The sequence below is a fragment of the Hyaena hyaena genome, unplaced genomic scaffold (assembly GCF_003009895.1).
Source record: "Hyaena hyaena isolate Hyena2069 unplaced genomic scaffold, ASM300989v1 scaffold_99, whole genome shotgun sequence".
Classification (NCBI taxonomy): Eukaryota; Metazoa; Chordata; class Mammalia; order Carnivora; family Hyaenidae; genus Hyaena; species Hyaena hyaena.
In genome coordinates this window covers 2,500,510-2,516,241 of record NW_024080731.1, presented here as the reverse complement: position 1 = coordinate 2,516,241, position 15,732 = coordinate 2,500,510, and the positions used below count along the sequence as shown (strand labels likewise).

Sequence of the window (15,732 nt, the reverse complement as noted above, 5' to 3'; positions counted from 1 at the left end):
CACCACAAAATTCTCTATCATAAGACTTACCAAAATTTTACAGTAATCTAACTCTTTGAATAATCTAACTCTTACTGGACTGTAAGCTTTGAGGGAAAGATCTATGTTTGCTTTTGCTTATGATTGTATTCTTAGCGTGTAACATAGTACTAAATACATACCAGACACCTGTCTTAGCTTTGGGTGGGATAACAAACTACCATAGATTAGGTGGCTTCAACAAGAGGCCTTTGTTTCTCATGGTTCCAGAGACTGAGGAATTCAAGGTCAAGGTGCTGGCCAATTCTCTTTCTGGTGAGGGCCCTTTTCCTGCCTTGCAGATGGCGGCCATTTTCTGTGTCCTTTTTGGCAGAGAGACAGTGAGCTCTAGTCGCTTATTCTTCTGTAACAACTGTAGTCCCATCATGGGTGCACCACCCTCATGATTTCATCTAAGCCTAATTATTTACCAAAAGTCCCACCCCTCTAATACCATCACTTTGGAGGTTAGGATTTCAACATGAAATTTGGGGGGATATAAACATTCAGTCTGTAAAAACACCCCCCAAGTATTTGTTGAGTTAGTGAACACATCAGAAATACAACCCAGAGATGTAAATAAGTTCACAAAAGGAGAAAATACAAGTGCCAGTAAACATATCCAGATATTTTCAACCTCATATGTGATCAGGAAATTAAGTTTTATCCCATCATGTTGGGAAAATTTTTAAAGATTGATAGGGTTAAGTGTACATTTAAGAACATGTCCATTAAGAGGATGATAAGAAATAAATGTATGATTCAGCTGTACTGTGGAATATTTTTCAGCTGTTATAATGCATTGGGTTCCTGTGCATTGAAAATAACCTCATTAGTTTTTGTTTTTCAAAAAGAACCTCAAAGTGACTTTGTGTATATGTTTATATACACACATATAATCTCATAGCAAAGTTATTGGAAAAATACAATTGGTAATGTTTATCTCTGGTGAGGGAACATAATCATAGAAGAAGTATAAAGGAGTTCTTTTTTCCTTTTTTTTTTAAACTGGACTTTTTTTTTTTAACCATTTTTATAATGAGAATATTTTTATAGTCATGAAAATATATATGTGAATGAGAGTTAAGGTGGTTAGGGATATAGAGGAAAGGAGCCCATGCTTTATGTATAGAAAAGTAAAATCAGGAAATCCAAAGGAGCATTATAAGCAGTTCCATATTGTTTGAGCCTAAAGTGTGATATAAGATGGAAGAGAAATGAAGCTGAAAAAGAAGACAAAACGAGATCATTGAGTGCATTGTATGTTTTCTCTTAGTATGGTACAACCATGCAAAGATTTTAAGTAGGAAATTGACCCCAGTCTTTTTAAATAGGTGACTTTTGGCGATGCATAGTTGACACAGTGGAAGAGATTCCTAACCTTTTTATATCTGGATCCCTTTTTCAGATTTGATGACGCCTGTGGATACTTTTCTCAGGATTGTACTTTTGGATGTATAAAGTAAAATACAAAGTACACCGAAAACCAGTTCTATTGGATTACATTTATCAAAATATTGGAAAAACACATTTATGGTATAGTTACATATGTGCTTGTTTAGTAACATGTTAAATAAAAAGACCAATACTTTAATTTCAAAAAATGTTGAGCATAAACAGTGTTTTAAGATCTTTGCATCAGTTGAATGGCCTTCTGATGATTCCATCAACCCAGGTTAAGAACTGTTGCATATGGCATAAGACTGAGAACATGGAGATCAGTCAGGAAACCAGTCTGATGTGGAGATCATGAAAAATCTTAATGAAGACCATCTGAAGTGATCTTATAAAAGTCTTTCTAATTACCATTAAATATTAACATTTTTGTATTAGTAAAGCAGTGTGTACATTATAGAAAAATTAGGAAATAAAATTTAAAACCAGAAAAGTCCTATGGTGCTTTTTTTAAAAACTCTACTATCCTTGGTTTTGATTGTTAACTCTTACATAGGAATTTTCCTCATTGGTTATGCATTTAGTCTTGATGATGATATCATTGCTTAACTGTCTTCTCATTGATTTTACAGATTTTTGATTGGTCAGGGAGCACATGTAGGAGCTGTCAACAGTGAAGGAGACACACCATTAGATATTGCTGAGGAGGAGGCAATGGAAGAGCTACTTCAGAATGAAGTTAATCGGCAAGGTAATATAAAAGCACCCTAAATGGAGGAAATGTTTAAAACTGTTTTAGAAAGAATATGGTACTTGACTTCTGTAATAAAATAATTGTTGACATTGAAGGAGAAGTCATAATTTGAGTAGGAAAAAAAAAATCACCTTCTGTAACAATATGTGTAGTATGACTCTTTGAAAAAATAAATGATTCTCAACAGTACATTTTAATACTGTTAAAATTTTTTAAATATCATAAGATATAGGATCAGACAAAATTATATAGTAATAAAAACTTGGGAGAGAAAATAGGCAGAGAGGGTCAGAAAATGCACAGAGTGAATGAGATACATTGCAAATTTAAATAGAGCAGTCAAGAAGTCCTCACTGATTAGTGGGTATTTAGGTTAAGATCTGAATAAGAGGGAATGAATCATGTGAGTCTGGGAAAAGAACACTCCAGACAGGAAGTAACGAGTGCAAGGAGGGGAGAGTGCGTGGTATATTCAGAGAAACAACAAGTAGGCTGGTGTGACTGAAGTAGGCAGAACAAGGAAGAGGCTGGAAGGAGATGATGTCACAGAGGTAATTGTGAACCATATCACATAAGGCTTTGTGGGCATTGGAAGGACTTCGGCTTCCAAGTGAAGTAGGGAACCAGTGAGGAATTGAGGTAAAGGAGTGACATGATCTGACTTACTTTAGAAAGGATCTCTGTGGCTGTTGTGTTGAGCATAAATTGTAGGAGGGTAAGGGCAGAAGTAGGTGGTAGTGGACAAAGTAATGAGAAGAGGTCAGATCTTAGATCTATTTTGAGGGTTTGGCCAAGAGGATTATTGAGTGATTAAGGGTATGATATGCAAGAAAGAAGGGGTAAATTAGATGTGAATATTGTGGGAAAAGTAGGGTTTGTGGGCAAAGTTCAGGAATTCATTTTCAGATGTGTCAAGTTTGTTTTGCTGATATTAAACAGATGAATATGTGAGCAGAGAGAGGTACAGTCTGAAAATATAAATTTAAGAGACATCAGTTTATAGATGAAGAGTGATTATTTATGGGTAAAGTTTTGTTTAGGAACGATGAGTGTTTTAAACTGATTATAATAAAAACCACTCAGTGTGTCCTGTAAATGGTGTATGAATTGTATTTTGAGATATAATATATAATGTGTATATTTTTGTGTGTATATATAATATCTAATGGTGAAGGGCATCCATTTTATAGGCATTAAATGCAACAAATATCTCCAAGCAGGAAATAAGCTTGATTAGATTTGGTTTTTAGTAGTATATAGCTGATGGCAGTTTGGAGGATAATTTAGAATGGGAAATAAATACATGGTGGCATATCTTCCTTGAAGAAGGCTCTTAAATTGGTTCTGCTGAAAGATGATAAAGACAAAACACTTACATTTTAAGATAGAAAAGAGCAGGATGATGAAGAATTGAATGTGGAGATAAAGGAAGAATTGAGGCCACCTGTTTGCCTCCTGAAGTTTTTAGTTTAAGACTTAATGATGCTTAGGGGTACCTAGGTGGCTCAGGCATTTAAGTGTTCAACTCTTGGTTACAGCTCAGGTCATGAACTCACAGTTCATGAGTTTAAACCCTGCATCGGGCTGTGTGCTGATGGCACGGAACCTGCTTGGGATTCTCTCTCTCCCTCACTTTCTGCCCCTCTCCTGCTCACTTGCCTTCTTTCTCTCTCTAAAAATAAATAAACTTTAAAAAGCCCCCCTCCCCAAACAAATTAATGATGGCTAAATTCATATGGGAAAATATGGGACAAAGCAAGAACAGATTTAGAAAGTATGTGAATTTGTTTGGGGATATATTGAGTTTGTGACAGCTAACAGACATCCAGATGACAGTTTTGTTGCATTGCTGAAACTTAGGAGATGGCAAGATGGAAAATGTAAATCTGGGAGAATAATAGATGAGATGACCCTGGAACTGAACAGTGAAAAGCTAACACTAATAATAGTAGCTACCTCTTACTAAATGCTGATTATATATTTGTCAGGAATTGAGCAAATGGGCTCATCTGCACAATTCTAAGAGTTTACTACTACTATTACCCCCATTTTACAGATGACAAATTGAGACTTAGTGATTTGCCAAGGATCATATGGGTGAGAAGTAAGTACTATAGTTTAGTCCCAGATAGTGTGACAGATATCTTGAGCCCACACTTTTCATCACTACCGTACTGCATTTATTAAAAATATCTCATAGAAGATACTTCGTGATGTTCATTTTATTCATAAAATGAGAATTCATGAATTTATAGCATATCTTTATTTAGATTAACAAAATGAAGGGATTATCACTAATAGATTTTAGTGATTATAAAAAGAGCACCTTAAATATACCTCTTGCAGTGATAAGATTACTCAAATTGTTTATCCTGATATAAATGCTTTTATTTCATATTTTCTAACTTTTTAGCTCTAATTTCTCATTTAATATATTTGATCAGTAACTAGTCATGCTTAAGTAAGTTGCCTTTGAAACTAGTAATGAGTTGTGATGCCCAGCTGGCTCAGTCTGTAGAGCATGCAATTCCTGATCTTGAAGATTGAAAGGTAGTTAGAAGAATTTCTGGTGTATATTTTAATGCAACTGTCTTTATTTAGCTTGGGACACAAGTCAATCTTTGTATCTCTTAGCTGTAACCAAACTTCAGTTTATTCTTATTTTTTTCTTAATAGGAGATTTGCCTACATTTCAGTCTTTACTGTTTTTCAACAGTAGTGACAGATGTTAAATCATCTCAACACTTTACTATATTATACCCAGTTTAGTTTCAATACATACTGTTTTCATTGTTTAAAAATCTTGTAATTTTCATACGTGGGCTAAGGACCAGGTGCATGCATTATAGGATTTTCTTTCTGTTAGACCATAAACCAAGAAAAGAGAAGCAGAATCATAGGCATTTAGAGCTGATCATGATAGTTAACACCTGGGTGCTTGCTTCTGATCTAAGAATTTCACATATATTAATTTAATCCTCACAACAACCTTATGGAGTAGGTGCTTTCATTGCCTTTTTTTTTTTTAACAAATCAGTATTTTACAAATAAACAATATTAGCATAGATTAAGTGTCTTGCCCCAAATAACAGAGCTAGTAAGTCACAGGTAAGTAATTGAAACCCAGCAGTCTAGGTTCAATATCAGTGTTCTTAACCTATTCTACTAATATACAAAGAAGTTATGGCTTTCTTGAGGTCACTAGCTAGTTAAAACAATGGAACTGGAAAACAAGTAATATGTACTATAATAAGGGCCACCCCTTCTTTAGAAAATTTTAATGATCTAAAGTAGGGTCTATAATCAGTAGTCTTTTAAAAACATATTTTAATATGACAACAGAGCTTTTCTTTCTAACTAGATTGTCTTAAACATAAGAAATTCCCTTCACGCATACTTTAATTTTAAACTTGGGTTGTTTTATATATAATTCATAGAAGAACATGATTTAGAAGCAGAAAAAAGGTAATTGCTTTGGATCAGCTAAGGATAGGATGAAATTAGATAAATTGAGAAGTAAATATTTTCTTAATTTCAGGTTCAGAGGAAATTTAGAATAGTAAAAGATAATAAAAATAATGTTCAAGATGGCAAAGACAAAAATGATCAAGATAATATAAGAGGTTCATGTTTTAAGAGACATAGTAAAAGAATAAAGTATAAGAAAAATCAGTCTGAGAAAAATCATTTAGTAAAAAGATTATATTTAAGAGCAGCTGGGAGGCTCAGTTGAGCATTGACTCTTGATTTCAGCTCAGGTCACGATCTCACAGTTTGAGCCCCACATTGGGCTCTGCACTGACAGTGTGGAGTCTGCTTGTGATTCTCTCCCTCTTCCTCTGCCCCTCCCTCTCTCAAAATAAATAAACAAACTTTAAAAAATGGTTATATTTAATGTATTATGATTATAATTTTATAATATCTTTTCTGAATAACATTAGAAGGCATCTTAAATAAAATGAGCTGATTATCTTTCGGTAGGAAATTTTTGAGATATAAAATTGATTCATTAGAAATGGCGATATTTTTAAAATAAAGATTATAATAAGTTTTACCCATTACACATATATAGTATATATAATTGGTTGTTTTTATAAAACTTTTGGGAAATCTTGTTTTTTGTTTTTTGTTTTTTTCAGTTTGTTTATTTTGAGAGAGAAAATGTGTGCATGTGCACAAGTTGGGGAGGGGCAGAGAACGAAGAGAAAGAGAATTCCAAGTAGGCTTCACACTGTCAGTACAGTGTTCGAACTCACGCACTGTGAGATCGTGACCTGAGTCGGGTGTTTAACCCACTGAGCCACCCAGGCGCCCTTTTGGGAAGTCTTATTGCAAGTTTCTTTCAGATGTGATTATGAGATATAACATTCTCTAGTTTGAAGATGACTTTACCTATACTTATGTAATTTGGGGATTGTAAAAATGTTTTCAATTATGGTCTACTTTTTAAAAGTTGAGCTTCAGTTGAATGGTTTAGATGTGGCTTAAATGGTAATTTGCTTAGACAAGGGAAGGATCCAGTCCATGTAGAAGATAATAACTTGCACAAAGCACACAAGCATGATTTATTTGGGGACCTTTTTGGAAAACAGATGGTAAGAATACTGGGTGATGCTAGAAGAGAAAGAGTAGAGATTAAAAGTGCACTGAGACCAAATCATAAAAAGGCTTTGTCTTCTACACTAAAGAACTTGAATTTTGTCTTACAGGGAGTTAACAATCATTGACAAATTTATGTAGAAAAATAAAATGATTGTCTTTTGATATGGAAAAACTGGGCTGACAGTGGTATGGGAAATGAATTGGAACTTAGTGAGATTAAATGGGTTACAGGCCAATAATAATAGTAGTCAAAGTGTGGGATATAGGACATGAACTAAGATGTCGATGAACTAAGATATCAAGATGACACTCTAAGAGATGGCACCTCAAAGTTTGTGAACTAATTGGTGAAGTGGGAAAGTGCTGGCTAAGTAATGGTACCTAGTAGAGTAAATATAAGACAGGGAGCAAGCAGACTGGCTAGGGAAATTGAGTTAAGATTTTAGTGTGAGGTTTCAGATAACTATGGACATATAATTTTATTATAATATTTGCCCATCTTGACTCTTCCATTCTCCAAGCACAGATAATCCAACTGACTACTTGATATCTCCAATTAGATGTCTGTTAGGGCATCTTAAACTTCACATTTCTCATAGTGAAAATTTAAATTTTCCAGTTGCTCCGGCAGAAAACCTTTGATTCATACATGACCTTTCTTTTTCTCCTACATCCAAACTAACAGCATATTCTGTTGGTATACCTTGAAGAATCCAGACTCTAACCTCTTTATTAACCTTCACTGCTGCCACCCTGGTTTAAACTCTTAATCTCTTGACAGAATTATTGCAGTATCCTCCAGTTTGATACCTCAGTTTCTTCTCTTAACTTTTCAGCTTAAATGATTCTCTAAAATTAAGTCAGATTATATCACTCTGCTCATTGTTCTCACTACTGTGTAGACATCCTGGCCTTCTAAGCAGAACATTCCAAGCAGGCTTCTGCGTCAGAGCTTACTAGGACTTCCCTGTGTCTGGAATGTCTCCTAGATTACATAGTATAACTACCACTCTCTATTTTTTGCTGTAATGTCACCTTATCAAAGACACTGTTTTGGTTTTTTTTTAACCAAACCTTATAAAATAACAGCTTTTTCTCATTCCCCTCTGTCCCTTTACTTTGCTGTATTTTTCTTCACATAGGTGTATCTTCTATGATCTAATAAGTTCACTTCTATCCCCAGTGAATCTTCTAAAAGCACCTGACATCTAGTAAGCAATCAGTGCATATTGAATGGGTGGGTAAATGGATAAATGGATGAAAGAAAGAAAAAAAATCCTGGCTAGATAGTTGGAAACATGAATATGAATTATAGGAGAGATCTTAGCCAAGGAGAGGTGTGTGTATGTGTCAGATTGTGATTTTTTACTCATTTATTCATTCATCATTTACTTAGTATGCATTTACTGACCCCTTTTAATTTGTATTAGGTACTTATTTAACAGTGAGGATACAAAATAAAAAAGTAGTATTTCTACCTTTAATAAGTTTGTAGACTTCTGGAACAAAAAATACTATAAATGCATGGTGGTGTGTGCTGTTTATTAAATAGCCACCAGTTGAAGCCATGAGACAACATGAGATCATTTAGGCATTTCAAGATTATCTTTTCTATTTTAATTTTTTTCCTCAGGATTTTGAACTCTTTAAAAAAGAAGTAGCGAGGGGCGCCTGGGTGGCTTAGTCGGTTAAGCGTCCGACTTTCGCTTGGGTCATGATCTCGCGGTTCATGGGTTCGAGCCCCGCGTCGGGCTCTGTGCTGACTGACAGAGCCTGGAGCCTGTTTCAGTCTGTGACTCCCTCTCTCTCTGACCCCCCCCGGCTCACGCTGTCTCTCTCTCTCTCTCTNTCTGTGCTGACTGACAGAGCCTGGAGCCTGTTTCAGTCTGTGACTCCCTCTCTCTCTGACCCTCCCCTGCTCACGCTGTCTCTCTCTCTCTCTCTCTCTCCTAGAAATAAATAAAACATTTAAAAAATAAATAAATAAATAAAAAAGAAGTAGCGTGTCCTATTCCTTTTTGAAAACTAAAGGATGATATACCTAAGGAAATACTCAATTTTTTTAAAAAAAGGATTTATTGGTAAAAAGAAAGTCAAAGTAATATTTGTGGGCTAAAAAGTAAATATAATCAGTAGAAAAGGCTAATAAAATATCTACAGCATTCCCACATTTATTTAACCAGCTTGATATTAGCCTATTTTTGAAAAATATATTTTCACTTTTAATTTTTATTTAAAACTTGAAATGTTTTGGATAATTTTATTTACCACATAGGAAGAACATTTTCTATAAAGAAAAAAATAAAAGCAATTTTTATTTTATCAGGGGTTGATATAGAAGCAGCACGAAAGGAAGAAGAACGGATAATGCTTCGAGATGCAAGGCAGTGGCTAAATAGCGGTCAAATAAATGATGTCCGGCATGCAAAATCTGGAGGTACAGCACTTCACGTTGCAGCCGCGAAAGGCTATACAGAAGTTTTAAAGTAAGTATTGTTTTCACAGTCCTATTTCTACTTTGTTTTTCTTATTTCATTGTTCCTTTTCTTAAGATACCTGCAGACATTATTTTGAAACAGTTTATAAAAGTCATTTAATGTCTGTTTACAGGAAAAGGAGAAAGCTACCTTGAATATTATTGCTTTGTTCCTAAAGCACTTTGTTTTCTCTTGAATTTTGATTATTTTTTTATCTGGTTGCAATTTCCCAATAACATCAATCTAATGTTGATGCATTAGACAACCATTATGTGTTACTTTCTGGGCTGGTAAGTTACTACAGAGTCACTTTGAAGTTCCCAGGGTGGCTAACTCTGGTTACTGAGACTAAGAACAGTGCTTTGTTATAAACATATCAAATTCAGAATGTTTGATTCCTGGTGAGTATTTACATGTAATTTATCTAAAACGCAATTTTCTTTTTACTGCGTAACAGTGGGACTCAGAGTGCTTTTAGCATAATATTAAATATCAAGGCATAAGCAACTGAGACTTTACAGTTGATCAGCAAATTTCATTGAAACAAAACTCCTTTATGTGACAATAAATTTTAGTTTGTTTTACTTATGCAGTGCAAAAGTGTTGGCAGCCAAATGAAAAAAATAACAGTGTGTAACTTTTATTATATGTATGTGAAAGGAAATAAGACTAGCCCTCAGCAAAATCTTCTGCACCCTTTATGTTGTTTCACAAGAGCTTCTAATATCAGTCTATTCTCCTTATTTATTCTCCCTGCTCAGTAAAAACAATGAAGTTTAAGTGGGTCAACTAGTCCCAAGTTTCCTCCTCTTTTCAATCCCTACTTCAATAATTGAAACCTTCTAGAATAGTGAAGTTAACTTTTAATTACTTTTCGTATCCCCCTATGTGTTTTCTCTAATCCAAGACTTAGCAAAGTCTTGGATCCAAAGACTTAGCTAATCAGACCCCATTAGCAGGTGAGGAATGAACCTTACAACTTGACAACAGGATTTTTTTAAAGAAAAAAAAGAAATTATTAAGAATATTGCAAATAGTAAAGGTAATGTTTTTTTAAGTAGTAGATTGCACTGTAAAATAGTTTTCTAGACAGTTTCTAAGGGGTCTTTGTAATTAAGTTATCTAGGCTCTTAAAATTCTTTGTGGATATTCTCAGTGTGGATTGGGATATATTTTAAACTCCTCAAATTAGTACATAAGACCATTAGTCATCCTCTTTTAAGCTAGGCTGCTATCATTGCTCCTCAGGCATGCATTATCCAACTATATATATCTACTTGAAGTTCTGTCATGATGTCTTAATGCCTACTTTGTTTCTGTTTAGATACCTTCATTCACCATCTCTTCAACTTGGAGGCAAATTCCTTTCCATCCTTTGACTAAGTTCAAGGCTCTTAAGCCTCTGGGGAAAAAAAAAAACGCTCAACCTTATTCATAATAAGTGCAGTTAAAGCTACAATGAATCACTACCACTTTTCATCTATCATATTGGCAAAGATTAAAATGTTAGGCACATTGTTGGCAAGGTTGGGGAAAAGGCACTCTTTTACTGGTGAAAGTATGACAATTGAGCAGATTTCTCAAAGTAGCAATTATTCTTTGGCTTAACAGTTCTACCTCTAGAATTTTTTTTTTTTTTTAACACAGATATTCTCAGAGGAAATAAGGTGTGTGCTAACAGCACTGTTTATATTAGGAGTACGAGAATGTTGAGTAAATTCTGATATATCCCTTGACTGGTATACTCTTGTAACAATTAAAACACTACATATGGACAGGAAGAACAGTAGGATGTATTAATTATATATAAAAAAAAAAAAACAAGGACAGAAGATGCATCATTTGTGTTTATTGTTTTAAATTTTAGGGGCAACCGCTGACTCAGTCAGTGGAGTATAGGAGTATTGGTCTTGGAGTTGAGGCTTTGGACTCCCTGCTGGGTGTAGAGATTACTTAAAATCTTTTTTTTTTTTTTTTAATGTTTATTTTGAGAGAGAGAGCACATGCATGCACATGAGTGGGGAATGGGCAGAGAAACAGGGAGAGAGAGAATCCCAAGCAGATTCCATGCTGTCAGCATGGAGCCTGGTGTGGGGCTTGAGCCCATAAATAGTGAGATTATGACCTGAGCTGAAATTTTGGATGCTTAACTGACTGAGCCACACAGGTGCCCCTTAAAGACAAAATCTTCAAGAAAAATAATTTTTTTTGTTATTTGCTGATACATACTTAAAATTTCTCTGTAAGGATCCAATCAAAATTAGCAGTATGACTATTTAAGGGAGGAGAAACTGGTGAACTGGTGGGCTAAAGGTCAGCAGTGGGAGTGACTTCCCTATGTAGCCATTTATTCTTTTTTAGTTTAGTTTAGTTTTTAATATTTCTGAGAGAGAGCGCGAGAGCGTGAGCAGGGATGGTCAGAGAGAGAGGGAGATACAGAATCTAAACAGGCTCCAGGCTCTGAGCTAGCTGTCAGCACAGAGCCCGATGCGGGGCTCTAACCAATGAACTGTGAGATCATGACCTGAGCCAAAGTCGGATGCTTAACCGACTGAGACATCCAGGTGCCCCATATTCTTTTTTATTTTTGAACTTTGTAAATATATTACTTAAAAAAATAAATAAGTAAAAATATATAAATAGAGAAATAAATAGAAGATACTGGTTTCAAATGTAACCCTACCCATTATATCTTCCCACTCCCCCACAAACATATAAGTACAGTCTTACTTTTTTTATTTTTTATTTTTTTTTTTAGAGTTTTGATATATATTAAATTTATTATAGGAGAAAATGAAAATGATATTTTAATATAAACCTTAAGACTAAAGATAAAGCATCAGAGTATTCCTTTTAAATTAAAAAAGAGTCTTACTTTTTTTAATTTAATGTGGCCTGGCATATAGAGAGCCATATATTTAATGAAAAATAAATGTAACTACTTTTCTGTCTTTCCTCTCCACATAGACTTACAAATACTTATGATTTTATGTTTCTTAGAATATTTAACATTATTATAGTTCATATTTTCCAATGGGAGATTATTTTCATTATCTTCCAGTATTCTGTCTCTATCTATAATATATATGGTAATGGACATTTTTTTTTTAACTTAAATCTCTAGACTTACATCTGTTAGTTTGTTCTTTAGATTGGTGGCTCTTAAATGTTGGTCTGCAAGCAGATGACAGGGGACTTATTAAAAATATAGATTGACAGGGCCCATCTCCCAATTTGCTGCTTAATTGCATAGGATTGGGTGGAGCTGGAGATTCTTTTTTTTTTTTTTCTAAACAAGGTCTTCAGATGGTTTTGTTTTGGATCCAGAATTAGAAACAGCTGCTCTAGATGTTCTTAGGAATTAGATGGTCAGTTCTTGAAATATAAATAAATGAAGGATTATTAGCAATCACTACCACCTCCTGTAGGTAAAAAGAAGCCCTTCTCAAGCTCAACTTCTTGGAAAGTAAGTGATTTCATGAGTTATAAAGTATTTACTGTTCGCCTGTGTGTGAGAAACTGCCGTATGCAATTTATAGACCCATTCTTTGTTCTCTGAGCTTAATTTCTAGATAAAATGAAGGTTGATGTCAATATATATTTAGGAGGGCATACTAACAATTTATACAAATCTTTGCATTATATTAAAATGTATTCCTCTTTTCTAGCTTTGTTGACAGAATATCTGCTTTTTACTGCTGCAGAAAAGTAGACTCACCCCCTTGGAATATTTGTTTTTCTTTGTTTTGTTCCTTTTTCTTTTTAATTTGTATTTATTTATTTTGAGAGAAAGAGAGCACAAGTGGGGGGAGGGGTAGAGAAAAGGGGAGAGAGAATCCCAAAAAGGCTCCATGCTGTCAGCGCAGAGCCTGATATGGGGCTGGATCTCCTGAACCATGAGATCACAACTTGAACCAAAATCAAGAATTGGACCCTTAACTGACTGAGCTACTACCCAGCTGCTCCTGCTTTGTTTTGTTCCTAGCAGATTGTCATTTTCCTATGAAAATTGCCCATTGTTGGGGCGCCTAGGTGGCTTAGTCGGTTAAGCGTCCGACTTTCGCTTAGGTCATGATCTCGCGGTTTGTGGGTTCCAGCCCCGCGTCGGGCTCTGTGCTGACTGCCAGCCCAGAGCCTGGAGCCTGTTTCAGAGTCTGTCACTCCCTCTCTCTCTGAACCTCCCCTGCTCACACTGTCTATCTCTCTCTCTCCTAGAAATAAATAAAAATATATATAAAAAAATCTTTAAAAAAAAAAAAATTGCCCATGGTAGGTCATTAAGTTTGTGAAAGCTTTCACAAACTAGTTCCTCAACTGCAAGACAACAGAAAAACTACAAAATAAATTTGTTTGATCCCATTATATTTTTAGAACACATTTAGCCTAAAGTGATATATTATATGGACACCTGAAGACATTTTGATGCAATAAATCAGTTTAACATACAAATTGATCCAGGAGTTTTTGAGCTCACTTTGAAAAATTATTGGCCTTCCTGTAAAAATTTCAATTATAATTCATACTAACAAGAATTAATCTGTGTCCCAGCAAACCATAAGACTTGTTAGTCATTAGGATTTAATTAAAGCCGAATGCATTATTATGGCAGTAATTCAAGATCCTCTTTAGCAGTGCTTTCTGAAAATTATTATTATTATTATTATTATTATTATTTTTGGTCCTAGTTAATTCATTGAAGGGAAAGGAGATGGGAACTAGAAAAAGAAATAAATCACGAATTTTTGTTAACTTGCATGGTATAAAGCTAATGATTATGTTTGCTCACTTTTAGATTTTTTAATGATTATCTAATTCACTATAATTTCTTTAGACTTTTAATACAGGCAGGCTATGATGTTAATATTAAAGATTATGATGGCTGGACACCTCTTCATGCTGCTGCTCACTGGGGTAAAGAAGAAGCATGTCGAATTTTAGTGGACAATCTGTGTGATATGGAGATGGTCAACAAAGTGGTAGGCCTTTTAAATATATTTTAAATATTTAAATTTTTAGAAATATCAAATACATATTTTAAATATTGAACTTTTAGAAATAAGTGTTTTAGAAGTATCAAAAATATTGCAACGTAAATTATATAATTATTTTATGAACTCTACAAACCATTTTATCAGTCATTTATTGATTTTTATTATTATTGTTTAAGTATTTCTCAGCTATCTATAAGGTGGTTTTGACCTTGTTCCTCAAAGAAAGAAGTATTACTCTTTGAGTAATCATATTACCATATGCAATAAAGTAGATTTGGGTACTTCAGAATTCATAAATTAAGAAAATTTTGCTTTTCTGTGTGAATGTTTTCTCCCATCACTTTATGGGTTAGAACACATACAGAAGCATATTTCTATTTCTTTTTAGCTGATAGTCTTAACGGCTCTCTTATAGCTTCTTAAGTGACTTGGATAATGAGGTCTTACAGCAGGTGAGAGTATAGAAAACCTATAAAGTTTTATTCCAGATAAAATTATTGAGATGCAACATGTAGTCTCCTAGTTTTGCAGACAAGAAAACAGTTAATAAGGTAGAAGTTTTATCACCCAATTAGGTAGAGGGAAGTAAGGAGTGAATATCGCATAAGTGTTTTTTACAAAATCATGAACAGATTCGGGTTGTCAGATTTTTTACTAGATTAGAATTTTTTTCTGTACTCCCTTCCAAGCACCATCAAGTTACCAGTGTCACCATTATTCTTACTAGTTCCCTTCTATTCGTATGCATGATTCTTCTCATATACCAACAGTTGAAGAACTCGACACATTTCCTCTAGTGAGCTTAATTACTTTTAACTTCCATAGGGTATCTTTTATATATTGCATTTTATAGGATAATGTGGTAGATTACTTAGCAGAGGTTCCTAAAATGATCTCATCTTCATTCAGATGGTGTCATCTGATTCTGTTGTGTCCATTAATATAAGTGCTGGTGCTGATTACACTCTGATAACAGCAGTTTCTAATCGGGGACCTGCAAAGGGAAGAGAGCAAAAATGATAACCATGTGCCCAAGATTTTCCCGTGGCTAAGTGTTTGGAGGTTGAGGTAGTAGTAGAGATTTATGTTCTAGTTGCTGACATAAAGCGATAAAGAAACTCTCTCTTAACTCCTTTCATATATATGTACTGAGACATGTATTTCATGTATGTATATACATGTATATATGTGTATATACACATATATATATATAACAGTTTTCTGTTTTATCATCAGTATTAGAAGACAAGTAAATGTTGATAGTATTTAATTTTAAGTAAAAGGTCAGATAATTTTAGCTTAGCAATTCATATTTCCTCTCCTTCCATGTAGGAATTCCCTCAGCAGTTGGGTTATTTCTGAAGAAATTAGTAAATACCTCTTACCTTCTAATCTCTTTTCTGCATTTATGTCTCTCTCCCAAACAGTGTCTCTTAAAGGCCACTTGTCCAAAGACATGCTGATAATTGGTTCATTCATTGATAGTAGCCTTATT

General features: G+C 34.3%; 1 protein-coding gene across 5 annotated transcripts in view; it reads left to right on the top strand.

The window, feature by feature from the left end:
- PPP1R12A (protein phosphatase 1 regulatory subunit 12A) overlaps window positions 1-15,732 on the top strand; it is a 160,345-nt gene that overhangs the window by 74,350 nt on the left and 70,263 nt on the right. For 3 of the 5 annotated variants that reach the window (XM_039235548.1, XM_039235549.1, XM_039235547.1), the window contains exons 3-5: window positions 2,046-2,164; window positions 9,096-9,255; window positions 14,078-14,222. In XM_039235548.1, the coding sequence (XP_039091479.1) occupies window positions 2,046-2,164; window positions 9,096-9,255; window positions 14,078-14,222 (424 nt within the window). Of the gene's footprint in view, window positions 1-2,045; window positions 2,165-2,637; window positions 2,807-9,095; window positions 9,256-14,077; window positions 14,223-15,732 lie in introns of those variants that run through there. The other 2 variants (XM_039235551.1, XM_039235550.1) reach the window with 2 other exon arrangements.